At 43.3% G+C, this 27,372-nt stretch overlaps 1 protein-coding gene across 1 annotated transcript in view; it reads left to right on the top strand.

The window, feature by feature from the left end:
• Positions 1-3,540: 3,540 nt before the first annotated feature.
• GALNT17 (polypeptide N-acetylgalactosaminyltransferase 17) overlaps positions 3,541-27,372 on the top strand; it is a 281,383-nt gene continuing 257,551 nt past the window's right edge. The window contains exon 1 of the mRNA XM_054008560.1: positions 3,541-3,778. Coding sequence (XP_053864535.1) covers positions 3,541-3,778 — 238 coding nt within the window. The remainder of the gene's footprint in view (positions 3,779-27,372) is intronic.

The following is a 27,372-nucleotide window of genomic DNA, read 5'->3' as shown; positions in this document are numbered from 1 at the left end:
ATTAAGAATTTGCATTTTACTTCTGAAAACACTAACAGCATTAAGGTCATATTATGAGTTGCATATCATTCTTTTTCTTTTAAATCTAAGCTTTTATTATTAAAACTCTACTTTTGCTACATGTATATGAGAGTTCTGTGCAATGAAGACTTTGTAGGATGGGTTGGGTCCTATCTTTCCCAGACTAAACCCCCTCATTCAAAAAGCAGCAGTTAAAAATATGCAGGTAAATAGGAAATTTTCTCTGCTTTGAATGCTATGCTGCTTTCCTTTTTGGTAAACAGCTCTAGCAGCTCTAATTATTATTTTTTGAATAAGTACATTTACTGCTGGAGGAAAGTGCTTGGATTGACATCTCTGGAAATTGAAGTCTTCTGTTTCTTAACATAAAAGGTAAAAAACAGGCAGATGCCATGTAGACTTTCTCACATCTTCTTGCCAACCTCCCTCAGACCTTTATTTGAAAAGGGTGGAGTAGTTCACTCTTCTTGGCAAACACAGCCATTCACCGCTTGGCCTTTCAGGTGAATAAGGAAATTGTGTGATGGTGGAAATGGATTTTGTGATGTGGACACTTGAACACTGGAAACTTGAGGAGGGACCATTTCATGCAGTCTATTGTAGCAATGTTTGGTCGTTTATCAACCTTAGATTGGATTTGAACCAGCAGTCTAGAGGCAAAAGATTTTGTATCCCATCATCTGAAATGTCAAGTCTCCTGAAGATTTTTGTTTGTGTTTTTGAGGAGAGAGGGAATATTTTTAAAATAAACCCTCTCCGCCCAACTCTACTTTGACACCATGCTTCAACCTTGAATTTCTGCTGCATTTTTATATTGTGATTCCTCTGAAAATAAAGTTTAATAATGGCACATTATCAATAATGGATCAATAATGACAGATGTAACTATATGGGTTTGCCCTCTTAAGAGTTCATGATTTTGGGATAAAATATTATAGGCATTGAAATACGGCTTATGGAGTCTTACAGTGGAAGAATTTTACCATTCCATTAACCCTCACCCCCATCCTCTAGGTATTTATTTCAAACCCATCCCAGTGGCTTCCAATCCGAAGAGGGTTGAGTGGACAATGTGAAGTTCCACCGTGGTCTCCAGCTAGTGACTAGCGGTCAAGTGTCAACATCACTAAATCCATTATTTCAGTTGCTACCCTTCCTGACTTTCCTCCAGAAAGGTTAACGACTGAATGAACATAACATCATAGAAACGTAGGGTTGGCAGGGGCCTCAAGAGCTGGTCTGTTCCATCCCTATGTTCTGAGGCAGAAACATGGAGATCTGAAGATCCAGCAACTCTCTCCAGATCTGGATTAAGGATCATCACATTAACAAAACACAGAAAGCCGTGTGTGTGTGTGTGTTTTAATGGTAAGTTTGTGTGTACGCACCTGAGTGTTTTTCCCCTTCTCTCAATACGTATCATTATACTGCTATTATATAATTTTGTGTTATATTAATCCAAGGTAATTTTTTTATTATTATGAGAATCAGAATATTATGGTCACTTGTTTCTAATTAGGGGAAAGGTGGCTTTTGGTCACTCTGTTTTTTTAAACAGCCACTATTTGTTATAAAGATGAGAAACTTTCCCAGTCTGATGCAAACAAAAACAAAACAAAACAAACAAACAAAAACCCTGAAAAATATCTTCAGGCCTGCCTCTATGTAAAGATAAAATGCATGAACTCAGAGTTCTCTCTGTATGGGCCCAACCCTCAATTGTTCTGAATAAGCATAGATCTGTTGATTTGAATGGATCAATTGAGGATCTGGCCTGTATATATTTTGAACATTTATTAATTTGGTTTGCCTGTTTTTTTAACAATATTTTGGAAGTTTTTTTATTCAAATGTCTGTTCTGAGTTTGAATGACTTTGGTGAATGACACATGCTGCTGTTTTAAAGCCAAATCTAAGTCTCTATCTGACCAGCACTCTGCAGATTATTTTTAAGAAAGGAAGGGGTGTTACCCAACTTAACTGTGCATTAAAAGAAAATGCAAAGGTCTAAGGCTGGGAAAAGCAAAGTGGACTGAACAAGGATGGACTCCTGGGCAGGGCTGACTGCAGAACTGGAGTCACTTCTGATAGCTTGGCTAGATGAAATACCCCTCTTTAAGTGTGGCTTTGGAGGAACCAGAACTGTGACTTAGTTTCCCTGACTTTGCTCTTCTCCATCAATGTAGTGGGAGGAAGGCAAGGTCAGGGCAATAATTTATTTTAAAAAAAGAGGCTGGAGCTAACCCTCAACCCCCACCCCCCGCAGGGACAGAGCCACACACACACACACTTATTTCCACACCCACACCCACCCAGCAGCCTCCCACTCGCCCATATAGTACAAACAGGCAACACATCCCCTTTCTCCAGCCCAGATTTTCCTTCTAACCCTTCCCCAGGCATGCACCGGGGACTCAGGCACACAGGAGGGATGGTCTCCTCCGCTCAGGCACCCGCAGCCCCCAGCCAGGGCAATCCAGAGGCGAGAGCGAGCCGCGGCTCCCGACCTCGGCCCCAAAGCGTGCCTGGGACCTGACTCAGCGCAGCCCCCACGCCCTGCGCCTGCCACCCGCCTGGCGCCCCTGCGTGCAGCCGGTGATGGGGGGCCGGGGAGCGGGGGAGCCCCACCTTGCCTGCGCGCCTGTGCGCCCCGCGGAGGGGGGCGAGGCTGGAGTTGGCCAAGGGGGCGCCTTTGCCGCAGCGTCCATTTCCCGGCGTGATTTGCAGCGATTGCGCCTCCCCAGCGCGGAGTAGCCGGATGACGGTGCTAAAAGGAGGCGTAGGATGGTGACTGACTTGCTCCGGGCCGGGAGATCCGCCGTGCACCGGCTGAGAGGGAAACTACGCCGGACTCTCTGTTTCCTTCCCGTCCCTGGCCCCCCGTCCCCTGAGAGAACTCCTGCTGCTGCAGGGATACAGGGGGGAGGATGGAGCGGGGCTGGGGGTACCTTCCGCCTGGATTGATCTAGCGAATGACTTAAAGGGAGGGGAGGAAAAACCAACCCCCCCCCCCCCGCGCGTTTGAAAGCCACATTCATTCCGGAGTTGCCGTTTGGCATGAAGGACACCCTGTGCCAACCCTGCGGGGATCGACTCCTGCAGCCCAGCCCGTCCCCGGGAAGCTGGCCGGCGCTGGGAGCCTGAGCTGTGCAGAATAACTGGGACACAGCATTACGGGGACCAGGAGTTGCGACACTGGCTTCCCCATCCCGGGGACATTCCCCCTCCGGACGCGGCGGCTAGAGCACCCGAATTGTTCTCTCCATCTCTTCTGCACCTGCTGGGCACTAGGAAGGCGTCCTGAGCCGGTGCCGGTCCATAACCCCCAGCTTTGCTGCTGCGACTTGTCCTGCACGCTCGCTGCTTGGACTTGAGACAGCTCCTCCCGGGGACGTGGGATGTGCTCACACCTGCAGCCACCTCCCATCCCAAGCCACCTTTGCGTCCCTAGCCAGGAGGCTCCACACGCGCCGCCCCTCATTTGCCAAGCAGCAGCTGAAGTGGCCACACTGGGAGTTTGATGGCTTCTTTGCGGCGAGTCAAAGTTCTGTTGGTGTTGAACTTGATTGCAGTGGCTGGCTTTGTCCTCTTTCTGGCCAAGTGTAGACCCATCACTGTCAAGAGCGGGGATTCCTTCCATGAAATCCATCCCAGGGCAGAAGTGGCCAACTTGACAGCCCATGGCATCAGCCCTATCCAGGATGCAGTACTGAAAAGGCTCTCCCTTCTAGAAGATATAGTCTACAGGCAGCTAAATGGTAGGAATTGCTGTCATTCTTTTGATACCTTTGGGGCACAGCCAGACTTGGAAATACAAATAAAAATATAATAGAGAGCAATGATTCTTGAAGTTAGCAAAAGTAGAGAGCTACTTACCTATCTTTTCTGAGTTCTGAGGCAAGCTGTATCTTTAGGAGACATAACTGAGTGAATCAGTGTAGTCTCTAATTTCTAAGCTATGTTAGGTTCTTAAAAGATTGCAGGTACCTTGCACTGAATGGGAGGAATGTGTAATAACATAATGCTTGCTCTCTGTTTTGTTGTTCCGGTCAGGAAATTATACCATCATGACTTTTTCCTCAGGAGATCAGAAACTAGTTCAGCAGCCAAATATAGGGTTGAAGACGCATGCTGTGTATTGATTGAGGAAATGGCTTTTTACCACCAGAAATTTGTTGTTTGCTATTTTTTAAAAACTTTCGGGGAGCTGGCGTGGGGTGAGGGGGTTCAAAAGACTAAAGCATTTTGCGTCATCCAAGTGCAGACAGCCAGACAGTAAATGCACTTTTCTGTAATAAGTTACACAAACAATTCAACATTTCCTATGGTTCAGCCTTGACAGATGCTAATTAAAACCTCAAGTAATGCTTCTCTTTATAGCACAGTGCAGGGATTCCTATTAAAATCTCACCAGGTTCAATAGTTTGGAGATGTAGAAAGGGAGCTTAAAGATGCCATGTGGGATACAGAAACGTTGTAGAGATGTAAGACATCTAGGTGAGATATCTAATTAAAACACAGACTGAAGAGCTATTCTCTTAAGTGTTCCCCATAGATTCACTAGTAGCAATGTGATTCAGAGCTTCCACTCAACCCATTTGAAGCTTCCAGTCTCTGTGGGTTTAAAGACAATAGATTTTAATATTGCAAAATTAACATCGTTAATATTTTCTGTAATGTCGGTATGTTCTTCCCTCCCCTGATTCTTGAATACTGAACTAAGGCATGATTCTGTACTGTTGAACTGAGCACCTTATGAATTGCATTTGTGTACTAACTCAGAACTATTACTGATGGCAATACTATACAGTGGATGCTAGGCATATGCTGGAATGCAGCATGCATATGCTGGTGTTTTGTCTTCAGTTATAATCATAATCTTGGTCAGTCTCTGGGTTTGGGAACGGTGTTGTACAAATTGAGATGCACTAAGCCAGTTGAGAACGGCTCATTTTACATTGCTACTCCATACATGTGTGTGAGAAGAATTTCCTGCTTGTAAAGGTGGATGACACCTAATCTAAATCCCAGTGTTATCCAACAGAAGCAGTTGAAACAGTGTTGCGTGGCAATGTGAGGAGTGAAGTAAAAGGATAACAAGATTCTATACTATTCGGTATAATGAACCTGGGAAATGCATTGCTGCAAGATAGCGGGGCAAACAATTTAATAGTTTTCAGAAAGGAATAGGCATGTCTGTAAATAAGACAGTCTGCAGTTATATTTATTTTAAAAAATCTGTGGGATATCAGTCCTCAATCTTTAGCATAACAACCAGCCACCACTATCATTATTTATTAAATATGTGCATTGAGGTAGCACCTAGCAGCCTTAGTGAGCGGTTTTCCTAGGCACTGTACACACACTGTAGAGTACTACATAATTGAGTGCTGACATTAGCCACCGTGAGAGTCAAGATGCTCAGCTAGGTACATCAGTGGTCAGTTCGACTATGGCAACTGAAAGGAATGGAAAAGGAAAGCTGGGATATAGTGTATCTAAATGATAGTGCTATAAAAATGTTGGGTAAAATGAAATCTGATTACTCTGGTGTAATATATAACATTACTTGCAGTACCTGGCAAGGAAGCTGAAAACAAGACCTTGGTTGGCATTGTCTCCTAGTGGTCCCAGAAATAGAAAGTGCGAGTTCATCAGAAGTTTTTCCTCTTTTCCTTAGGATTGAGAGCTGGGGAGCTGTAGGACTCCCTACTTTTGGCCAATCCTTGAGGGTGCAAACTAGACGTTTTGGTGCCTATTGATTCCCCCAGCACACCATTGAGTGCAAGAGGTGCCTTTCTTCCTAGGTCTCAATAGGCCGTCTCTGTAGTACACTCCCAGCAGGTGTGCATTTGGAATGTAGAGTAAGAGACAGCCTGGTGCTGGAAAATGCTGCCATGCACTTAAACGCTATGAGAAGGGATGGAATCAATATGTTTGTCCAAACCACAAATTATTTCCTGGGTGGACTGTAATTCAAGAGCATGAAGGAAGCTACTTATCTATATGGCCGCTACACGTGCAAGTTGTAGCAATATTGATGAGTCTGGCTGAACAATAGGCTCAAGTTTAACTGTGGTGTAAGTTAGGGGTGTTGATCAAGTGTATTTTGGGGTTCCCCTAAAATTTATTTCTGTTAATTTTGCTTTCGCTCACTGTCCACTGAATACTGTATGTAAGCGTTGTGCTTCAGCAAGGCATGTGATTAGACCTGGGTGAATGAGAAAGATAAAGAAAATAGGAAACACCAACACTCTCTAGCACCTGTCCTCCGCAACTGCAGGAAGTAGTGAGATGTGCCCAAATCATCCTTGCAGCTGATGATCCCGAGGAAGATGGAACAACTCCTCTGTGGGAGAATTTTGCCATGTCTAAATTCGGAGTTAAAATTAATTCCATTCACAAGAGAAAGAGTTACCAAGACTGAAGATCTACAGTAGAGCCTCAGAGTTACGAACACCTTGGGAATGGAGGTTGTTTGTAACTCTGAAATGTTCATTACTCTCAACAAAACATTATGATTCTTCAAAAGTTTACAACTGAACATTGACTTGATACAGCTTGGAAACTTTATATGCAGAAGAAATATGCTGCTTTTAAATGAAAATAGCACAGAAAGGGTTTGCTTATCTTGTCAAAAAAAATTAAATTTTACATTTTTTTAGTAGTTTATGTTTAACACAGTACTGTACTGTGCAGTATTTTCTTTTGTCTCTGCTGCCTGATTGTGTACTTCTGGTTCCAAATGAGGTTGGTGGTTGACTGGTCAGTTTGTAACTAGGGTATTCGTAATACTGAGATTCTACTGTAGTACCAACTTGAGATGTGCAGGTGTCTAGTATAACTTGTGCTTCTTTTTTTTTTTTTTTACTTTTAGTATTTAAAATTTGGATTTTGGTGACAACTGGCTCGCAGGCCCTAATCCATGCATTTAGAATAGCTCTCTACAAAATCCATCAGCCAGTGAAATTCTTCTTTCACCATACCCATTAACATTGTATTTTATAATTTGCCTGAGGCCTTGATGTTATGTTTTGTGCCAAATTTCAACTATCACAGAATGTAGCATCCTCTACCTTTGAGGGAATCCTGTGTTTCTCCTATAGCTTCGCCTGGTTGGAGGAAGTAGGAGGTGTTTGGGCAAACCCTGTCCATGACTACGGCTTCTAGGTGCTAAGGTAATACAGATAATAATGATAAGTTAAGTCTAAATTGTTGTGTGCTGTTCTACTTTGCTATGTTGCACTCAGAGTTGGCTGCATTTCAGTGGTGGATAAGTGATTCCTAAATAAGTGCACCATTTATAAAGCTTTGTTGTGTAAATATAAGCTTCTTATTATTCTGATCTAGTATGACCATTCCTGTGTTTCCAATTGTTGCAAGATCTGGTATAAAGCAGGTCAGAAATGCCAGCCAAGCTGTGCACCCACCATCTCTCCTTTGAAATTTTTTTTGGTGAATGTTGGCCTTAAAGACAGAATCAATGGAATTCTGTGCTGACAGTCTGATAACTGCACTGTGCTACAGAATTAATATTTGATTAGTAATGACATTTTGTAACCAACACCACATCTCCCCTGCCCACAGTGGACATTTCTTTATGCACGGGTTGAAGAGCCAGCCCAGACGTGCAGGCTTAGGGAGAATGGTCTAGTGGATAAGGACTCAGTAGAAAACATTCAGTTCTTAGACTTTCCTGCGAGACCTTGGGATTCTCTGACATGAACTAGAACTGCTGTCTTAAATGACTTTGCAGACCAATAAGAACAGGAGAGACCATGCGGGTTTCTGAAAATGTAAACTGCAGCTTAAAATTGGTGAGACAGTGAGAACCTACTTGGCCTTGCTTTGCAGATGTTACACATGGCTGAGGCTGGGTGGAAGTGGTGTTGCTTCTTATGTTCGGCGCAGCACAAGCCACTATGTAATTTAGCCCTTGGAACGCTGACCTTTTCCAGACTGCCAGTCAGATGAATTCTGTGTGTGTGCAGTATTGTATTACAGCTTAGTAACTATTCATAGTAAAGGGTAGATTTGATTAATTCATTCCCTTTTTGTTGTTCTCAAATTATCCATGAGCAGACTTAGATCTTTACAAATTTGTTTGTTCAGAATTAGTCAGTAAACATATTTCAGCCTGCGGCTTGCTTGTGAACTATTTGCCATAAGTATTGCTCTTTCTGATTTTCTATTCCTACTGTGTGATTCGTCACACAAGTCGTGTGTGTGTGTGTGTGTGTGTGTGTTTTCTTGCCCCCTTATCAGATAACTCCTATACTATCAAAGAACTTCCAAAAGCGTGGCCACATGTTCTCTCCCCCCATGGATATTTTGGGGAATATATACATTTGTAAGAGTATTTGAGAGACTTTTAAGTTCTGCAGTCTTTTTTTTTTTAATAAGCACATGTTTTCTTTATACTGCAAATGTGCAGAAAAAGCTAATGAAAGGGTTGTGAATACTGCTGAAAGGAACCCCTGTGGCTTTTATTCCAGTTAATGTTTGCAATTTTCTTTTTTACTCCTGCTTAATCTCTCTCTCTCTCTGCTTCTACATTTACATAAAATTTAGCAATGGTTGTGGCCCAAATAGCCTCAAAAAGTTGTGGAAGTTCATACAGAAATATCGGAACTTTGCGGTGTGAACTCACCTTCATAGAGAGAGAGAGAGAGAGAGAGTGTGTGTGTGTATGTGCGCCCATAAAAAACATAGGTTAAGGAGGATGGTCTAATGGATAGGGACTCAGTAGAAAGCATTCAATTCTTACCTCAGCCATAGACTTCCCATGCAATCTTGAGATTCTCTGAATTCTTCCTTTGACCTAGCTACCGTTTCTCCGAGAGGTGGATTAACCTCAGTAGTGGGAAAACCTCTTCCATTGCTGTGGTGAGTGTCTACACCAGTGGTCACCAACCTTTTTACGCACAAGATCACTTTTTGAATTTAAGATCAACCCAGGATCTACTCTTCCCCGAGGCCCTGCCCCACTTACTTCATTCACCCCTCCCTCTGTCGCTCGCTCTCCCTCAACCTCACTCACTTTCACCAGGCTGAGGTAGGGGGTTGGGGTGCAGGAGGGGGTGCAGGCTCTGGGAGGGAGTTTGGGTGCAGGGGTCACACTGCACCTAATCTCATAGAATCCACTGGACATTTCATGAATTTTACTTTTTATTAGTGTCATTTGTGGTTTATAGATCCAAAATCCTTCAGGATTGTCACAAATCAATGTAACATTCTTAACTGTGGGGTGTGCATTGGCTGAGCCTGGGGCAGAGGGTTGGGGTGCAGGAGTGAGGGGTGCAAGCTCAGGGAGGGAGTTTGGGTGCAGGAGGGTGCTCCAGGCTGGGGCAGAGTGTTGGGGTGCGGGCTCTGGGAGGAAGTTTGGTGCAGGAGGGGGCTCCGAGCTGGTGCAGGGGATTGGGGTGCAGGAGGGGGTGAGGGAATGTGGGTTCTGGGAGGGAATTTGGTGCAGGAGGGGGCTCTTGGCTGGTGCAGAGGGGGCTCTGGGCTGGAATCTGGAGCCTCTGCCAGTCAATTGCGATCGCCGGGTTGGTGACCACTGGTGTCCACTAGGGCTCTACACTGACTCAGCTGCAATGGCATAGCTGAGCTGCTGTACCGTGTGAAGTGTAAACACAACTTATGTATGTTTGTGCTCTACTCCATTAGAGAGGGCTACCACAGCTGCTCCAGGAACTAAAAACAGTTGGTGCTGTTTCAAGCAAATCAGTTAGGTTGTAAGCCCCTACTCCTCCCAGAGAGCTTCCACCTCCTGGAGTGTCTTGCATATACTGGTTTAAACTGGATTCTCCAGAGACAAACAGACAACAGGATAAATGGCCAAAGTTTAGACAGACTTGGAGTCTTCTTTCTGATCCAGTAATCAGAGAGAACCTGCCGTCCAAGGGGAACCCACCCTTATATGTTTTCTCTGTAATGCTTTTACCTGAAAACAAATGTGCCTGCTTAGAAGGAGCTGTGTGATATCTTGTCACTGCTGGCAATATGCTGTTCATAGCCCTCAGAGAGACAGTAAAGCACAGGCGCTGGCATTTTTAGGCAGACTGGCTTGCTGGGGATATCGCAGTGCAGGGAGCTGTTCAGCCTTAAAACCCCGGTCAGGAGTGACACGCAGGTCTCTGCCCCAGAGAGATGATGGCTGGGAACGGGAAGCTTTTAAGGGCTGTCGTCAAGGGGTCACAAAGTGGGAGTACAAGTGAAGTTACCCTGAAACTGTGGCACAAGTCAGAGGCTATTAAATCAATATACAAACAGTTCGCTAACTATACATACATGACCATTTGAGAGTAGGAATGAATGATGGTCTGGTGGGTAGGCCACTGAACTGGGACTCAGGAAACCAGGGTATATTTCTTTCTCAGCCAGGCTCCCTGTGTGAACCACTTAGTCCAGCCTGTGCCACAGTCCTTTGTGTGTAAAATGGGGATAATACTTCACTACCTCACAATGGGAGTGTTAAGGATAAAATCCGTTAATGATTGTGAGGTGCTCAGATACTTTAATAATCAGGGCCATGTAAGTATGTAGACAGACAGGCCCAGAATTAAGATCCTGATCTGAACATCCCTGAAGTTGGGAGTGTTAGAAACCATCTCTGTTATTAGCAGGTTCAATGAGTATCAGTTCTGAACAACCAGTTCTGTCTAGTGCTTTCTGTTTGATTTACACAAATGGATCCATGCAGTAAGCTGTTCAGTGCATGAAATTAGTGAAGGTGGTCAGCAAGTGAAGGTGGTCAGCAAGCTGCTGAACAGAGCCCTCAGCAGTGAAAAAATAATTCATTAATATAAAAAAGTTCTGTTCGCCGAGCCAAATGTTTCCGAGAATACTGACAAATGCTCTACTGGGACACCCCAACTCATGTTAGGCCCAACATTTAAGAGTTTGTTTGTAAAAACAAAATGGATATTTTACAAAATGTAATAGAAATAGAAATTATTTTAAACTCTTTTTAATGTACACACCTCTGAATGTTAAGAGTAAACATCCCTCTGCAGTGTTAAAATCTCAAACTGCACCCTTGTGCCAGTGTAGGACATGAAATTGGCTAAAAAGGAACGTGAACTTGACCAGTGAAGTTAGTTGCCCCCTATCTGGAAGAAATGCACAAAGGCAAATCGGTATTATACAAATGTTAAAAAGCAAATTAGAGCTTTAAACTACTTTCCAATTGAATAATGTAGGGCGATATTTTGCAAAAAAGCATCCATTAAATTTATATCTCCAACTTTGCATGTGCAATAATTTGCACGCACTCAGATCCAAACTGGTGCGAGCAAACAGCAAATTGCACAGTTAGCTGTTTACCCAATTTGCACATGAAACTTGTGGGGACTGCATATGCAAAATTGAGGCACTTTTTGAAATGTGGCCTTTTAGATGATTTTACTGAAATATAGTTTTGTCTTTTTAAAATGGCACTCATTTAAAATACTTTAAAGAAATATGAATTTGCTCACATATTACACAGCATAATAATGCTTGACACTTCTAGCACTTATCTTTAAAGTACTTTACAAACATTAGCTAACTACTGACTATGACAACTGTATATGTAAACAAAAAACGATTACCATCAGATCCATCAGCTATTACTGGTATGAAGCAGTGTGGCACCCACAGAGAGTAGTTACATTCAGATTTCCTAATGGATAAGTAATATACCACTAAAGGGATGAAAGATTCTTTGATTTAAGATAAACAGATAAAAGCAAAGAGGGAAGGATGAGGAAATGCTGTTTATAAGGAACAAGGGCCCAATCCAGAAAAGCTTTACTCACAAGTTATGTCAAAAGAACTCTTCGTAGGGGGATGATCTTGTTGGGTAAGGCCCATAGGTATGGAAAATGGGGTTATGAGTAATTATGTAGAATGATATGGTGGATGCTGCTGCTAAATTGTGAAATTTCACCAATAGCTGTCACGCGGTGGTATATGAGAAACTTTGATTTTCCCCTCACCCCTATGCTGTGCTTATCATAGAATCATAGAATATCAGGGTTGGAAGGGACCTCAGGAGGTCATGTAGTCCAACCCCCTGCTCAAAGCAGCACCAATCCCCAGACAGATTTTTATCCCAGTTCCCTAAATGGCCCCCTCAAGGATTGAACTCACAACCCTGGGTTTAGCAGGCCAATGCGCAAACCACTGAGCTATCACATCCCCCCCCCCCCCCATGTGAAATGACTCCGTATCTCATATAGCAGTGATTTTCAAACTTTTTAGGCTGCATACCCCTTTCCAAATAATACAGTCTACCATGTACCCCCATCTGAGATAATATGCCTATGATTAGATTGTCAAGTCTTACTAAAAACTGTGTGGTCTGCCATTACAGGATATTCCTCACGTATCCCAGAAAACCACTGTCCACATAAAGCATAATGTTGTAACTCCATAATAAACACTAAAGCTGAGTTTTTTCAAAAGGTGCCTAAGGATATTTGGATCCCCAATTCCCATTAAATTAATGGAAATTGTACATCCTAATCCTGTAGGCACCTTTTGAAATTTCAGCCCAACTTTTAAACTGTAGGATAACAGTTTTTATAGACTTCACTCATCCCCTGAGGCAACATGAGAGCTGTTGACTTTAAAGTAAATTCTTCTTATCAGGAACATCTAAAGGAAGTCTGATATCTATCACAGAATGATAAAAATAAATACTTCTTAAAGGAATAATAGAGTTAAAAGACTAGTCTTCTGATAGTCTGTCAGTTTAGAAGTTAATGTGACATTTGGATGACAACCAGGTTGACAAGGAACTGATAGATAATTTTGTTTTCAATTATTGTTTGGCGTTATTATCCGAATATTCTCTGATGCTGGCAACGGATGAGTAATAAATTGGTAACACATTCATCACGGAGAAACAACACACGGATCGTGAGCTGTAGCAGCAGTGACTAGGTCACAGACAGAGTAGGATATTCTTGAATATTAATCTGGATGCACATCAGCAAAAGTTTAGATACATGGGAACACTTTCAAAAGTGCCCGAGTGGCTTAGGAGCCTAAGACCCATTGAGGTTTAATGGGATTTAGACTTCTACATGCCTGAGTCCCTTCTGAAAATGGGATCTAGGCTCCAAACTCATTTAGGCATTTTTGAAAAAAACCCTTTAATTATTAATTGTATTACAGTATTATTTTAAAGCCCTAACCCAGATCAAAGCTCCATTGTGATAGGTACTGTACAAACACATCATAAGAGAGAATCCCTTTATGGGAAGTGATAGAGTTGGGTGTACAATCCAAGTCTTCTGGGCCCCTTTTTATTGGCCTGTCCATTGGACCATGCGATCTCTTACTAAGACAAAACATAAGAGAAAATTGAAGTGGACATTTGTAAGCATTGCTTGTCTGCACTGCTGGGCCTTAACTTACATCTAGAGTCTTAATTTACAATACCCGCAGCTGTGTCAAGTCGTGGCATTTCTTGAGCAATGACTGTTAATCAAGCCAAATTGGGAGCTAGTTTTGTCTTGTGCATAAACAAAGATATGAACGAGACCACCACACATTACTATTGTGTTCTTGGAGCCAGCATTTGAGCGATGGTTTCTAGAGGTGAAAGGCCAGTATGTTATAATCTGGCCATGCGAGAGGTCTTTAAGAAAATCTGTGAAGACCTCTTCCAAGTGTATCCCCATAAAACATCACCACAAGTGGACTGTGGTGATTTAGCTTTAGTAATGTATTCTAGTTTTGCTATGTTATTTTTCCTAAACAGTTTTGTCAGTACAGGCAACTATATTTTGTAACCCCAACTCCCTGTTGTCAGATTTTCTCAACAAACTGTCATACACTTTCTATCTTATTGACACATCTGCTGCTAGTTCTGGCAATAAATCTAATAGCCATCGACCCATGTTCTGACATTACTTGACATTATTTTTAGATAATTGTCACTGTATCGGGGTAGCCATGTTAGTCTGTATCTACAAAAACAACAAGGAGTCTCGTGGCATCTTAAAGACTAACAGATTTATTTGGGCATAAGCTTTCGTGAGTAAAAACCTCACTTCTTCGGATGCATAGAGTGAAAGTTACAGATGCAGGCATTATATACTGACACATGGAGAGCAGGGAGTTACTTCGCAAGTGGAGAACCAGTGTTGACAGGGCCAATTCAATCAGGGTGGATGTAGTCCACTCCCAATAATAGATGAGGAGGTGTCAATTCCAGGAGAGGAAAAGCTGCTTCTGTAATGAGCCAGCCACTCCCAGTCCCTATTCAAACCCAGATTAATGGTGTTGAATTTGCAAATGAATTTTAGTTCTGCTGTTTCTCTTTGAAGTCTGTTTCTGAAGTTTTTTTGTTCAATGATAGTGACTTTTAAATCTGTAATAGAATGACCAGGGAGATTGAAGTGTTCACTTACTGGCTTATGTATGTTACCATTCCTGATGTCCGATTTGTGTCCATTTATTCTTTTGCGGAGGGACTGTCCGGTTTGGCCAATGTACATGGCAGAGGGGCATTGCTGGCACATGAGGGCATATATAACATTAGTGGATGTGCAGGTGAATGAGCCCTTGATGGTGTGGCTGATGTGGTTGGGTCCTCTGATGCTGTTGCCAGAGTAGATATGGGGACAGAGAAGGCAACGAGGTTTGCTACAGGGATAGGTTCCTGGGTTGGTGTTTCTGTGGTGTGGTGTGTAGTTGCTGGTGAGTATTTGCTTCAGGTTGGGGGGTTGTCTGTAAGCGAGGACTGGCCTGCCTCCCAAAGTCTGTGAGAGTGAGGGATCATTTTCCAGGATAGGTTGTAGATCGTGGATAATGCGCTGGAGAGGTTTTAGCTGGGGGCTGTATGTGATGGCCAGTGGTGTTCTGTTATTGTCCTTGTTGGGCCTGTCCTGTAGTAGGTGATTTCTGGGTACCCGTCTTGCTCTGTCAATCTGTTTCCTCACTTCCCCAGGTGGGTATTGTAGTTTTACGAATGCTTGATAAAGATCTTGTAGGTGTTTGTCTCTGTCTGAGGGGTTGGAGCAAATTCTGTTGTATCTTAGGGCTTGGCTGTAGACAATGGATCTTGTGATGTGTCTTGGATGGAAGCTGGAGGCATGTAGGTACGTATAGCGGTCAGTAGGTTTCCGGTATAGGGTGGTGTTTATGTGACCATCACTTATTTTCACTGGGTTGTGAAATCCAGGAAGTGGATCTCTTGTGTGGACTGGTCCAGGCTGAGGTTGATGGTGGGGTGGAAATTGTTGAAGTCCAGGTGGAATTCTTCAAGGGCCTCCTTTCCGTGGGTCCATATGATGAAGATGTCATCAATGTAGCGCAAGTACAGGAGGGGCACTAGGGGACGAGAGCTGAGGAAGCGTTAAGGTGCCACCAGACTCCTTGTTGTTTTTAAAAATAATGTGGTAATGAAGTGACAAGAGTCTCTATGTAGAAGGTTAAATTAAAACAAAGTGCAAACTGGGGTGAAGAGCCCATGCGGTACTTGGGCAATTACACACTCAACTCCTGATGCTGTCCAATAGCTTTTACCTTTCTGTCAGTGGGAGATGCAAGGAAGAGAGATCCTTAAAACTAGGAGTGGGTTGAATTAAATGAGATCCTTCGCCTCTCCTAGGCTTTGCAATGGCTGCTTTAAAATGTAAGGTCTGCATTTCCCCTTTACTAAATAAATAACACAGTGGCCCGTGGATCTGTCTCGTAGGTACTTATTCTGTGCATATCACTCTGGTACCTGGCCCCACTAGTCAGCCTGCCGGAGGGATCTGATGCTGCATATTCATCTGTACTTGAACTAGGAAATAAGTGCAGCTGCTCAGTATCTGCAACGTGGTGGAACAGTCCATGTTAACTTTTGCTAAGGGCTATTTTTTTTAAAGAAGGGGACTATTCTAGTTGTTCTGGCCTACAGTGTCATGGCAGAATATTGTGACAGCTGCTGGTGGGTGAAAATTCAGGCTTTCCTAAAAGCCAGAGCCAAGTGTGTGTTGTGCTGGGATTATTTCCAGACTTGGGTAGTTGGGCACAAGATGTGCAATACTCTGATATGGTGTAGCATCATCTTATTGCTTAACTCTTAGCACAGTGAGGACCAGTGTACAGCATCTCAGCATTCTGCACTGACGTAATGAAGGAGTTCTCAATACCTCAGTTTCTCTCACCTTTCATAGTCTCCACCTTTCTACAACCTATCTCCTTCCCCTTATGGTGTATGGTTATTTATTTATTTTTAAATCTGTCCAACTCTAGTGGTTCCATAGTTAACAGGAAGGATGGTCCTGTGGTAAAGGCATTGCACTTGAACTCAGGAGATCTGGGTTTAATTCCCAGCCTTACCACAGATTTCCGTTATGACTTTGGGCATGTTACTTAATCTCTCTCTGCCTCAGTTCTCTGAGTACAACGGGGATGATAAGGCTTCTTTTCTCTTTTTGTTGTTGTTGTTGGTCTCTTTAGATGGAAAGGTCTTCAAGACGGAGACTCTCTCTTGTTAAGAGCTTGTATAGTGCTGAACACAATGGGCCCCTGGTCTTGGTTGGGGGCCTCTAGGTGCTACCATAATGCAAAATCATAATACACCATTGATAATTGAATAATCCAGATATGAACCATTGACCAGAGGTATCCCTATTAGCTTAGGTTAAGTATTTTCTCAGTCTGGAGAGTGAGTGGCCAGGCCTGGGAATCAAATCCAGGTCTCTTGCATGACTGTTTGCAGAACTTATTTTGCTCTGGTTTTAATCTTAGATTCTTGTGTAGCATTTTGATCAGCATAACCTCCCTATGTGGGTGTTGATGTTTTCAGAACAGAAAGATGAAGTGAAATGTTAATGTAAAAAATGGAACAATTAGAATTTCTTTCTGGGTCTTTGCTAGTGTTGCACTTGAAATTAAATCATGAAAGCATTTATGTTTGTGCCAAATTACTACACTATCTTCCCAAATAATTGCTCGATTGTGCTCTCAAGATAAAAACAAAGTTAAGGGGGGAAAATTATGAAAAGCCATTTAGTGATGCTGTGGGCTTGCTAATTTACCATGATTGGTTTTCAAATAACTTTAGTCGACCTTTGTATATTTCAACTGTGTCACCTCCTTTCATACAATAAGCCAAGTTCTAAGAGACATAAAATAGGCTGTTAACTATAAAAAGCCTATTCTGTTAAACGTTTCTTCTATTTTTTCATGTGTGTATTGTTAGGGAAATGATGATGATGATTCATTCATTGTACTGGCCAAATTACTCGAATGGGGCCCATTGTGCCAGGCACTGTACAAACACCGAAAAAGCATGAAATCTTGGCCCCATTGAAGTCAGTGGGAGTTTTGCCATTGACTTCAGTGGGGTCAGGATTTCATCCATAGTCTCTCTCCCTGAAGGATTAGAAGCTAAGCTCCCGAACTTGCAACGTACAATGCACAGGCAAACCGCTGCACCTGCATAGAGTCTCCCTGACTCGGTACAGGCTCCACAGTCCACCAGCGAAGGTGAAGAAGGATGGTCCAGTGGTCAAGGTGCTGACTTGGAAGATTTGGATTCAGTTCTCTGCTCTGCCACAGATTTTCTGTGTGACCTTGGTTAAATCACATAGGGTAAAATTTTTAAAAGATCTTCTAAGTGATTTAGGAGCTGGAGTCCCATTGTCAAAAATGACTGATTAAAAGACATAAAGAGATGAAGGGTTGGGACAGGAAGTAACATACAAGCATATGAACTTGGTAACAACCACCTAGGTTTTGTTAGTTACGTGTTTTGCTTCTGCTGGGGTTCTGTGGTTGGCTGAACATATTTTGTATTAGTGGCAGAATTAGGGTGAGGATAATGTCAGGAGTGGGGGAGTTAGGGGACAGGAGAAGGAAGGAAGGAAAAGAGGAACAGTTACCACTCATCTGCGTAACCATGATAAACAGTCAGAACGTATAGCTAATTTTTTGATGGTCATTTTTATTGATTTTTATTAAGGTAGTACCCAAGGGCTCCAATCAGTTCAGGGCTCCCTTATGCGAGATGCTGTACAAACAGAAAGAGACAGTCCTTGTCCTGAGTAGTTGACTGTCTAATACAGGGGTCAGCAATCTTTCAGAAGTGGTGCGCCGAGTCTTCATTTATTCACTCTAATTTAAGGTTTCACGTGCCAGTCATACATTTTAATGTTTTTAGAAGGTTTCTTTCTATAAGTCTATAATATATAACTAAACTATTGTTGTATGTAAAGTAAATAAGGTTTTTTAAATGTTTAAGAAGCTTCATTTAAAATTAAAATCAACTCGTGCGCTGCCTTTGGCACGTGTGCCAGAGGTTGCCTATCCCTGGTCTAATAGATAAGACAGACAAAAGAGCAGGGAGGAGGACTAGAGAACTTTGTAACATCCATGCAGAATGGTCAGAGTGATGGTTGGCAAATGTCATGTTAGTTCCATGTATGTAGTGTTGTTGTAGCCATGTTGGTCCCAGGATATTAGGGAGACAAGGTGGGTGAGGTAATATATTTTATATATTATCTCGCCCACCTTGTCTCTGTAATGTTAGTTCCGTTGTGGTTTTAAAAGTCTTTGTTGTTTGTTTTAATTATTTTATTAAATGTATTTTGGGGTTGTTGTGAGGAAGGAATGCAGAAGAGGATGACTTAATAGAGCAAAAACGTGTAAATGAGAAAATAAGGGAAAGAGGGAGGAATGTGGATGGCAGGAGGGGTGAGCGTTTCCAAATCAAATGACTTCACTGGTGTCAAAAGGGCCCTGAAGGCATAATTCTGTCAGAGAAGTCACTCGGGTTCTTGAGACTTATTTTGCTTCCAGAAACATTATTTTCCCTGACCAACTGGGGCAGAGGGGACGCTTGGGGCCTGGCTCAATGTTTGGAAAGTTTCTGTTGTATGTCAGTTTGTATGAAGGAAATTTATGATTTGGTGGTGGTGGTAGAGAAGTTGGTAGTTGGATAAGACAGGTTTGTGTGTATGTAATGCCTACGGAGTCAGAGCTGTTTTCTAAACCAGTCAGTAAGGTCAGAAGAAGAACTCTGCATACACAGAGCAATAAGTCGGTAATTGAACCTGAAGGTTTGGGGATAGGTTGGTTAACTACTCAAACAAGAAGGAGAAAATTCAAACACATTATCGGCTGATCAATACTCAGCATGACAGATTAAGGGGGGATCAGGCAAATGATTGTTACGGTGATACTTTGGCCCACGTCGGTAGTGACTGAATGTAGTTACTGGCTGTTCAGTGTTATACGTGAAAGATATTAATGGAGTCAGGGCATATTGACTTCAGTAGTCTTCAGGGTCTTTAGATCAAGCCCCGGTTCAACAGGTGACTTTTGGGGAGAGCTGAATAGCTGTTCCACACACAACTAAAAAAAGGAGATGATAGAATAGTGGAAGGAACAGTGAGATCAGACAAGGAGCTGGCAGAGGAGGAAGGCTGGCACTGGCTAGACAAGGAGCCAGGGAGGAAGTACGGAGGAAGCTGCTGTTGGATGAGCAGTTCAGGGAAGGAGAGTGGGACTGGGAGCTAGTGGGAGGAGGTGAGAGAGATTGGATGAGGAGCCAGGAGGGGGAACAGGGACTGGCTGTTCAAGGAGACTGGAACTGAGTGTAGGGAGGGAAGAGGCTGGGAGTCGAGGAGATTGAGAATTGGACAACAAACCCTGACCAGGGCAAAGAGACTGGGGTGAGAAGCCTGAGGAGTGGAGACTGGGACTGAGTAGGCAACGAAAATAGGCCTGAAACAAGGAGCCAGGGGTGGGGGAGAGACAAGACGGGGACAGGGCAGAAGGGGTCAAGTTTGGGGCAAATAGACAGAAGAAGCTGTGCCAACAATAGCACACTGGCCTCCACAGCCTGGAATGGAACCCAGAATTCCTGAGTCTCACCACACCTCTGCTATCAGCACACTTCTGGGAAATCCACTAGCAGGGTCTCTCTCCACCTCTAGTGCTGGTCCACACAGAGGATGAAAGCTTACGACTGCTATCAGTTACTCCATCAGCTCAAATGGCAAAGGTCTTTGTGGTGTATCTAAAGGCTCCAACCCTGCTGATAGCATTATATTGCAATGCACATGATTCAAGTGATGGAATTTCTGGTTTTTCAGTTTGCTTTATAAAAAAAACTAGGAAATTACACATATAAAACAATGTTAAAAGAACGTTATTAATCTGACTTTGCAACCTGAAGAATGTTCTTTTTATTGTATTTTTATTACATAGGGAAATTCCCAGACAAAAAACGAAATTAACTTAAAATTAAGATTGCTACAGTAAGTAACAACCAAAAGAATAAAGCAATATCAAGGGTTCTACAAATAATACAATCTCAGCATTATAATGTATGGAAATGTAAACATAAGATAATATAAATAATGATTCTAGAATCCATGCAGTCCATACATTCTCTAACAAAAATCTAGGTGTGAAATTTCATGTTTCATGATTCTGACCTCCATTTTCCTTTTGATTTTTGGTAGGGGAAAGGTTAAGATGTCATTATATTATTCAGTAGTTTTTATAATAAGTTGTGCAAGGACGATAAATGCAAGGATTGTGTGTTATTTTTTAACCATATATTTTATATCAAGCAATACACTAGAAAGATCTTATCTACATTAACATCAATTAGAAAACAGAGTTCTTGTGTCATGTCTCCTTAATTTGACGATTAAAATATTTATATTCTGCACAATTCAAAAGATGTGTGTGTATTAGTCCATGAAGGACATATTTGTCATGTAGTACAAGACAGTTGTAGAATAGTGGTGTTTTTTGTATTGAAACAATTTGAATAAAACTTTAATAATGAAGTGCTATGTTACTTGTCTTGTACTGTCTTGGTGGTCAGAGTTAAGGTGGCGGGTGGAAAATCAAGTGTGAATTTTCACATTTATATGTATGAAATGTTGCGGTATTAGAATAATCATCTGAATTAGATTTTTCCATATTTTCTTATCCTTGGCTTTCATTTATTGTAATATCCTCAGTAGTTCTCATTCATAACCATTAGGATTTCTGCAGTAAGTAACATAACTTCAAGTTAATCAAGTTTGGTTTTTTTTGTCTGAGAATTCAATGGTATCACTTATTTTCTCAGGCTGGCATTAAGCACCGACCTCCTACTGTTTTTCATGAGCTGGTCTTTTCATGTACAGCTTCCTAGTGACAGTGGACTGAGTCGGACTTGGCAGAGGAACTGCAGTACCAGAAAGCTCGTAGTCTTTTAATGAGCTTTGATTATGTCTCAGAACCACGCTGAGCCTGTGAGAGAGGGTCCAGTGAGCGCTGATGAATTCTGATTCAGGATTCCCTTTTCTCTTTCTCTTTTTTATTTTTAAATTTTCAGTTGAATGTAATGCTAGTGAAATGTGCTGGATTGGACTGGCAGCTCTAAAGGCTGAAGTCCTCTTTTTCACCGACTAGAAGATACAGCCAGGCAGTAGCAGTGTGAGCTTCCTCACCTCACCAGTGAAGCTCTCATCTGTTCTGGTGCAAGAGGGAATGAAAAGATTGCTCATTCTCCATAGTCCTTTTGATGCCTGGGAAGGGCCAGCGTGGATGCCAATTAGGTGTTGATTATGACCGGGCTTTTTTGTGACGTGGACCAGTGTGCATGGAGAATTAGTTCAAGACCATGTGCTCATTTTGCTTGGGCCACTGATGTTAAATTCAAACAGGCAGGCAGAGTTCACTGCAGAAGAGAAAAAAGGAAATGTGTGAAGAGCCGAAGTGGTAAGGAAGAATTAAGGCTTATGACCTTAACGGGAAACCTAATTAAGAAGAGTGGCACATTCAGAGGAAAATCAGGAAATCAGAAGTTAAGAATATTGGAAATACTAGGAACAAAAGAAGTCCATCTAGCCCAGAAGGCGTGTCCTTTTTATGGTTTATTTGCAGTTCACCTATCTGCTTTTTTATTACACTTTCCAATCACCTTTTTCAGATCAGTGCTCTATAGCTTGATCCCGATCTTTGTGATGGACTCAATGCACTTGGGCTTCGAAGTGTGGATCTGCATTTAGGCCTGAGTTTTGCAGCTTAGACTCCACTATGCTTAGAAGTGAGGCCCAATATAGAATGCTAGATGCTATAGATACGGCCAGGGTGTTAAATGTGGCAGCCTATAAAAAGATGAGACACAATCCTCAATGCCCCTTCTCCTGCTGAATCCAATCCCACCTACTCACGCCAGTCCAAGTGCCCAAAGAACAACATCCCAAAGCATAAATAGACCCGGTTCCTTTTTTGTCTCTTTAATGTCACAGCGATAAGGTTATGTGGCTCTTTGGAATCATTGCAGCTTGTTAATGATGTCTGACAGGAAGAATTGCTGCTCAGCGCACAGAGAAGAGACAGCGCTGTGCTAAAATACGCTGTATGCTCAGGGGTTCTTTTTGCTAATAATGAGCCACGACAGAAGCACAACCAAACTTTCTAATCATAAAAATTGAAAAATTAAAATACTAGAGATGAGTGCAAGCAACAAAACTGAAGCCTAAATTTCAAACCCACAAAGCTCTCAGGTATACAGATAATGTATTTTGCATTGGCCCATTATGACATTAGAGGCAAATTTCAAAATTCGGATCTGGAGCTCGAATCTGAACCAGCCCAAAATTTGGGGGTGTTTTGTTTTGGCTCATCTTTTTAAAAAAAAAAGTCTTAAAGTAACTAGAAATATTACTATTATTATTACTTTTACTATTACACTGAAAGGAATTAGTTTTAAGACTGGCAAATCATTGTTTCCTGCAGTATACTTTCTGGGCCAGATTTTCAAAAGTAAAAGCTGAAACTTTGACCCCAAAATTGTCCATCTCACCCATTTGCTTGTGCAGTTACCTAATTTGCCTCTGTAAATGTAGGAATAGCTCGGTGTGTCTTTTAGCTGGAGACATTTTAATCCATTTTGAGAATGTGACCCTCAGTGGATTAAGTTAATCATCTAGAATGTTCAATAATTTGCCCACCCAGTGGATGGCAAGTACGCTGTGTGTGTTTGGAAATAAAATATATTAAATATATAAAATAAAATAAACACCTGCATGTGAAGAGGTCATTCCCAGATGGAGTTCACGCTGTTTTATTAACCTGCATACTTAGACCTAAGTACTGAATATGTACCATCTGTATACCATCTACCCTGCCTCTTCTCCATCACATCCCTTGAAATGCTAATTAATTATGACTTGAGAGAGCGAGCTGTTATCAGGCCTGGGGTGTTGTGCTGCAGTCCTTCTGTGAGCCAGCCATAACTTCTGACGTACACACTGGTTTTCTTTAATTCAGTTATATATTTTCAGTGCTTGTTTCTTGCCTTCCCACCTACTGACTTCTTTTCCATAGACTTCATCTAGGTATAGAGCTTGAGCCTGGACCCATTAAAGGATCAGGGCTTTGGTCCCTGCTTTTCAATACGTATGTATTTTTTGCCTGCTCCTGCATTTGCCTTTATCAAGTCTCTGTACCGAGCCTTAGCATGGAACCTTCAGAGCTGAAACTAGAAACCTCCCAGATCAGCTGTTTTCAACCTGCTGATCAGTGAAGCAAGGGAGGAGGCTGAAGTTGCACAACTGAGAGCTAGGAGGATTTTGCTGGATTCCCCGGGTCAGGATCTTGCACCACGCAGATCTCTTGCATGGTGAATAAACTGAATGTTTTTTGTCTCTGGAAATACCCTTGGATACTCAGGTTTTAAGATGCTGCTATTTAACGTTGCTCGTAAGAACATGGGCCTAATAATGAATAATGCAGTCATTGTTCATCTTCTTGGATTTCCTTTCCAGTGGTCTTAGATGGATGCCTTCAGTATTTGTCTCTATGAGCACTGGAGTTTCTTTGCTGCTCTTCCTGTGTAGCATTTACTGCCATTTTGGTGCTCAATCCAGCCAAATGCTGAGCACTGTCAACAGCCAGTGAGAGTTGAGGGTACGCAGCACCTGAGTTGTGGGTGCTGACTTGAAAATCTGGCCCTTAATATTGGTTTTAATCCGATATAGTGAGATCTTGTGGGATCTTTGATATAAAGAGTTACTATAGCCTCTTTAAATTATATGAAACGGAAAATGGTGTGACTGCTACTGGAATCCTGTGTCCAGTTCTGGTGGCCACCGTTCTAGAAAGATGTTGATAAATTGGAGAGGGTTCAGAGAATTGCCACAGGAATGATTAAGAGATTAGAAAACCTGCCTTAGGGTACGTCTACACTTACCTCCGGGTCCGGCGGCAGGCAATCGATGTTCTGGGATTGATTTATCGCGTCTGGTTTAGACGTGATAAATCGATCCCGAATCGATTCCGGAAGTGCTCGCCGTCGACGCCAGTACTCCAGCTCAGCGAAAGGAGTACGCGGCATCGACGGGGGAGCCTTCCTGCCGCGTCTGGACCCATGGTATGTTCGGACTAAGGTACTTCGAATTCATCTACGTTATTAACGTAGCTGAATTTGCATACTTTAGTCCGAAGTGGGTCGTTAGTGGGGACCAGGCCTTAGAGTGATAGACCCAAGGAGCTCAATCTATTTGGTTTTACCAGAGAAGGTTAAGGAGTGATTTGATCACAGTCTGTAAGTACCTACGTGGGCCCTTCAGTCTAGAAGAGAAAGGTCTAACATGATCCAATGACTGGAAGTTGAAGCTAGACAAATTCAGACTGGAAATAAGGCATACATTTTTAATGGTGAGAGTAATTAATCACTGGAACAATTTACCAAGGGTTGTGGTGGAGTTTCCATCGCTGAAAATTTTAAAATCGAGATTGGATGTTTTTCTGAAAGATCTGCTCCAGAAATTATTGTGGGGACATCTTATGGCCTGTGCTCCACATGAATGCTTTCATGAAGAGAGACTTCATATATAAACATCTCGAATGGTACTTTCCACCTCATGCCTTCCCTGGAACAGCTAGCCGATCAAAGGGGCAGAAGTACATTTTACATCCTTGTAGATCTATTAGGCAGTGGAGCAATCTCACAAGGAAGATTGTGCTAGATAATATACTGTAGCTTACAGTTCTGCCCCGGTGGGAGGAGGGGTTAGGCACGCAACTCTCAAATTGACATCTGTGGAACCTTACCTGGTGGGCCCTCAAAATCAAATATTTTTGAGGACCGAGTGTGACAGATACGGCAATTTCCAGCAATGTCTTTGGAAGATTTTACTGTATTAAATGTATTTATCATTGTGGGCCAGAGATTGTATATCATTTCTTGGGGGAGAGTGACCACAGCCTCCAGGGACAAGGAATATGAGGAGTGATTAGGCAAATTTACTCCCATTATAACACCTCCAGAGAGGTACCACCTCCTGGGAGGCTCACATATACCGGTTCAAACTGGATTCTCCAGAGGCCAACAGACAAAGAAAGGACTTTTTGGATAAATAGCCTGAGTATAAACTGACTAAGGGCCTTAGAGTGACCAGACAGCAAGTGTAAAAAATCGGGACAGGGATGGGGGGTAATAGGCACCTATATATGCCAAAGTTCCAAATATCTGGACTGTCCCTATAAAATCGGACATCTGGTCACCCTAAAGGGCCTTCTTTCTGATCCAGCAAGCAGACAGGAACTTCTGACCATGGAGAGGGCCCCAATCCTTAGGGAGAGAGAGAATGGTCTTTGCGTAAGAGAGGTGATGGCTGAGAAGCCTATAGGGGATGTCCTTGCTGGACCATGAGGGGGAATAAAGGTGCAGTTGCCCTGAACTGTGACATCTAGTATTGGCGGACTGTGCTGTTGATAGATCCTTGAGATTCTCTCCCTTTCTCTCATGAAAAGTTCCACAGCCTGAAAAAAGTTTGAGAACAATTGCACTGCATGCCCTAAGACAGCGGTGGGCAAACTACGGCCCGCGGGACCCTCCTGCCCGGCCCCTGAGCTCCTGACCCAGGAGGTTACCCCCGGCTCCTCCCTTCCTGTTCCCCCTCCCCCTCAGCTCACTGTGCCGCGGCGCAATGCTCTAGGCGGCGGTACTGAGAGCTCCTGGGGCAGCGCAGCTGCAAAGCTGCAGCCTGACCCAGTGCTCTGTGCTGCGCGGTGGCGTGGCTGGCCCCAGCCGGGCAGCACGGCTGCCTGTCCTGGTGCTCTGGGCGGCGTGGCTGTAGCACTGCCAGCCACCGGTGCGCCAGGCAGCGCGGTAAGGGGACAGGGAGCAGGGGAGGTTGGATAGAGGGGTAGGGAGTTCAGGGTGGTCGTCAGGGCGCGGGGGTGTGGATAGAGGCAGGGCGGTCAGAGGGCGGGGTACAGGGGGGTTGAATGAGGGCAGGGGTCCCGGGGGCAGTCAGGAAGGCGACGGGGGGTTGGATGGGGCGGTTGGGGGCAATCGGGGTAAGGGTTCTGTGGGCAGTCAGGGGATAGGGAGCAGGGTGGGGTGCATGGGGCAGGAGTCCCAGGGGGGGCAGTATGGGAACGGGGTGGTTTGGATGGGGCAGGAGTCCTGGGGGGGGCCATCAGGCGGCAAGAAGCAGGAGGGGTTGGATAGGCAGCGGGACTGGGCTATGCCTGACTGTTTGGGACAGCACAGCCTTCCCTAACCGGCCCTCCATACAATTTCAGAAACCCGATGCAGCCCTCAGGCCAAAATGTTTGCCCGTCCCTGCCCTAAGATGTCTCTTTTAGCTCTTATTTCTAGGATCGTCTCCAAGTATCTCCTAATAACCATGTGTTACTGCCTTGGCTCCCTGTTCCTCATTTTCTGTAACTTATCCCTCGGTGTCCTCTTCTGTTCACGTGGCTTCAAGTGTCGTATGTATGTGGATAAATCAGATTGCCTCTTCTCCATACCTGACATGTTTCCCTCTCTCCAATCCCATATTTGACGCTCAGTCTGCCTGGATGGATTTGTGGCAACTCAAGCTTGACATGGCTACGAATAAGATCTTCTTTACCCCTTTTCCACTTTTCCCACCTCTGCTACCTCTGAGCACACCGCCAGTCTCCTTGTCACCCAGGATCTCAACCTGGGCATAGTTTTTGACTCCTTCCTCTCTTTCTCCTCTCACACTGAGCCTGTGATGTTCCATTCCTGCTACTTTCCCCCCCATCATTTGTCCCCTTAGCGCTTGTGTATGAGTCATATAGCAAGCTACGTGACATTTTTCTTCTCTGTTCACTCCCTGCTTTGTATGTAGGACACTATAAAAATTGTAGGAGGTGTGGGAACATAAAGGGATGGCTGGAGTGAGTCTTATGTGTGACTCTTCTTTGCTAACACTTCATTGCTGCTGTGGGAGGACTGTAAATAAGCTGCTACTGTAGCTTGATTACAGCCGAGCAAGAATTTTAGTTCTAACTATGAGATCAGCTGGGCCTTGGCGGAGTAAAAGTGAATACTTTTCTCTCTGTCTACTCCTTGTCAATCACATACCATTGT

Source organism: Malaclemys terrapin, chromosome 18 (genome assembly GCF_027887155.1).
Source record: "Malaclemys terrapin pileata isolate rMalTer1 chromosome 18, rMalTer1.hap1, whole genome shotgun sequence".
NCBI classification, from domain to species: Eukaryota; Metazoa; Chordata; order Testudines; family Emydidae; genus Malaclemys; species Malaclemys terrapin.
This window is presented reverse-complemented; position numbering and strand designations above follow the sequence as displayed.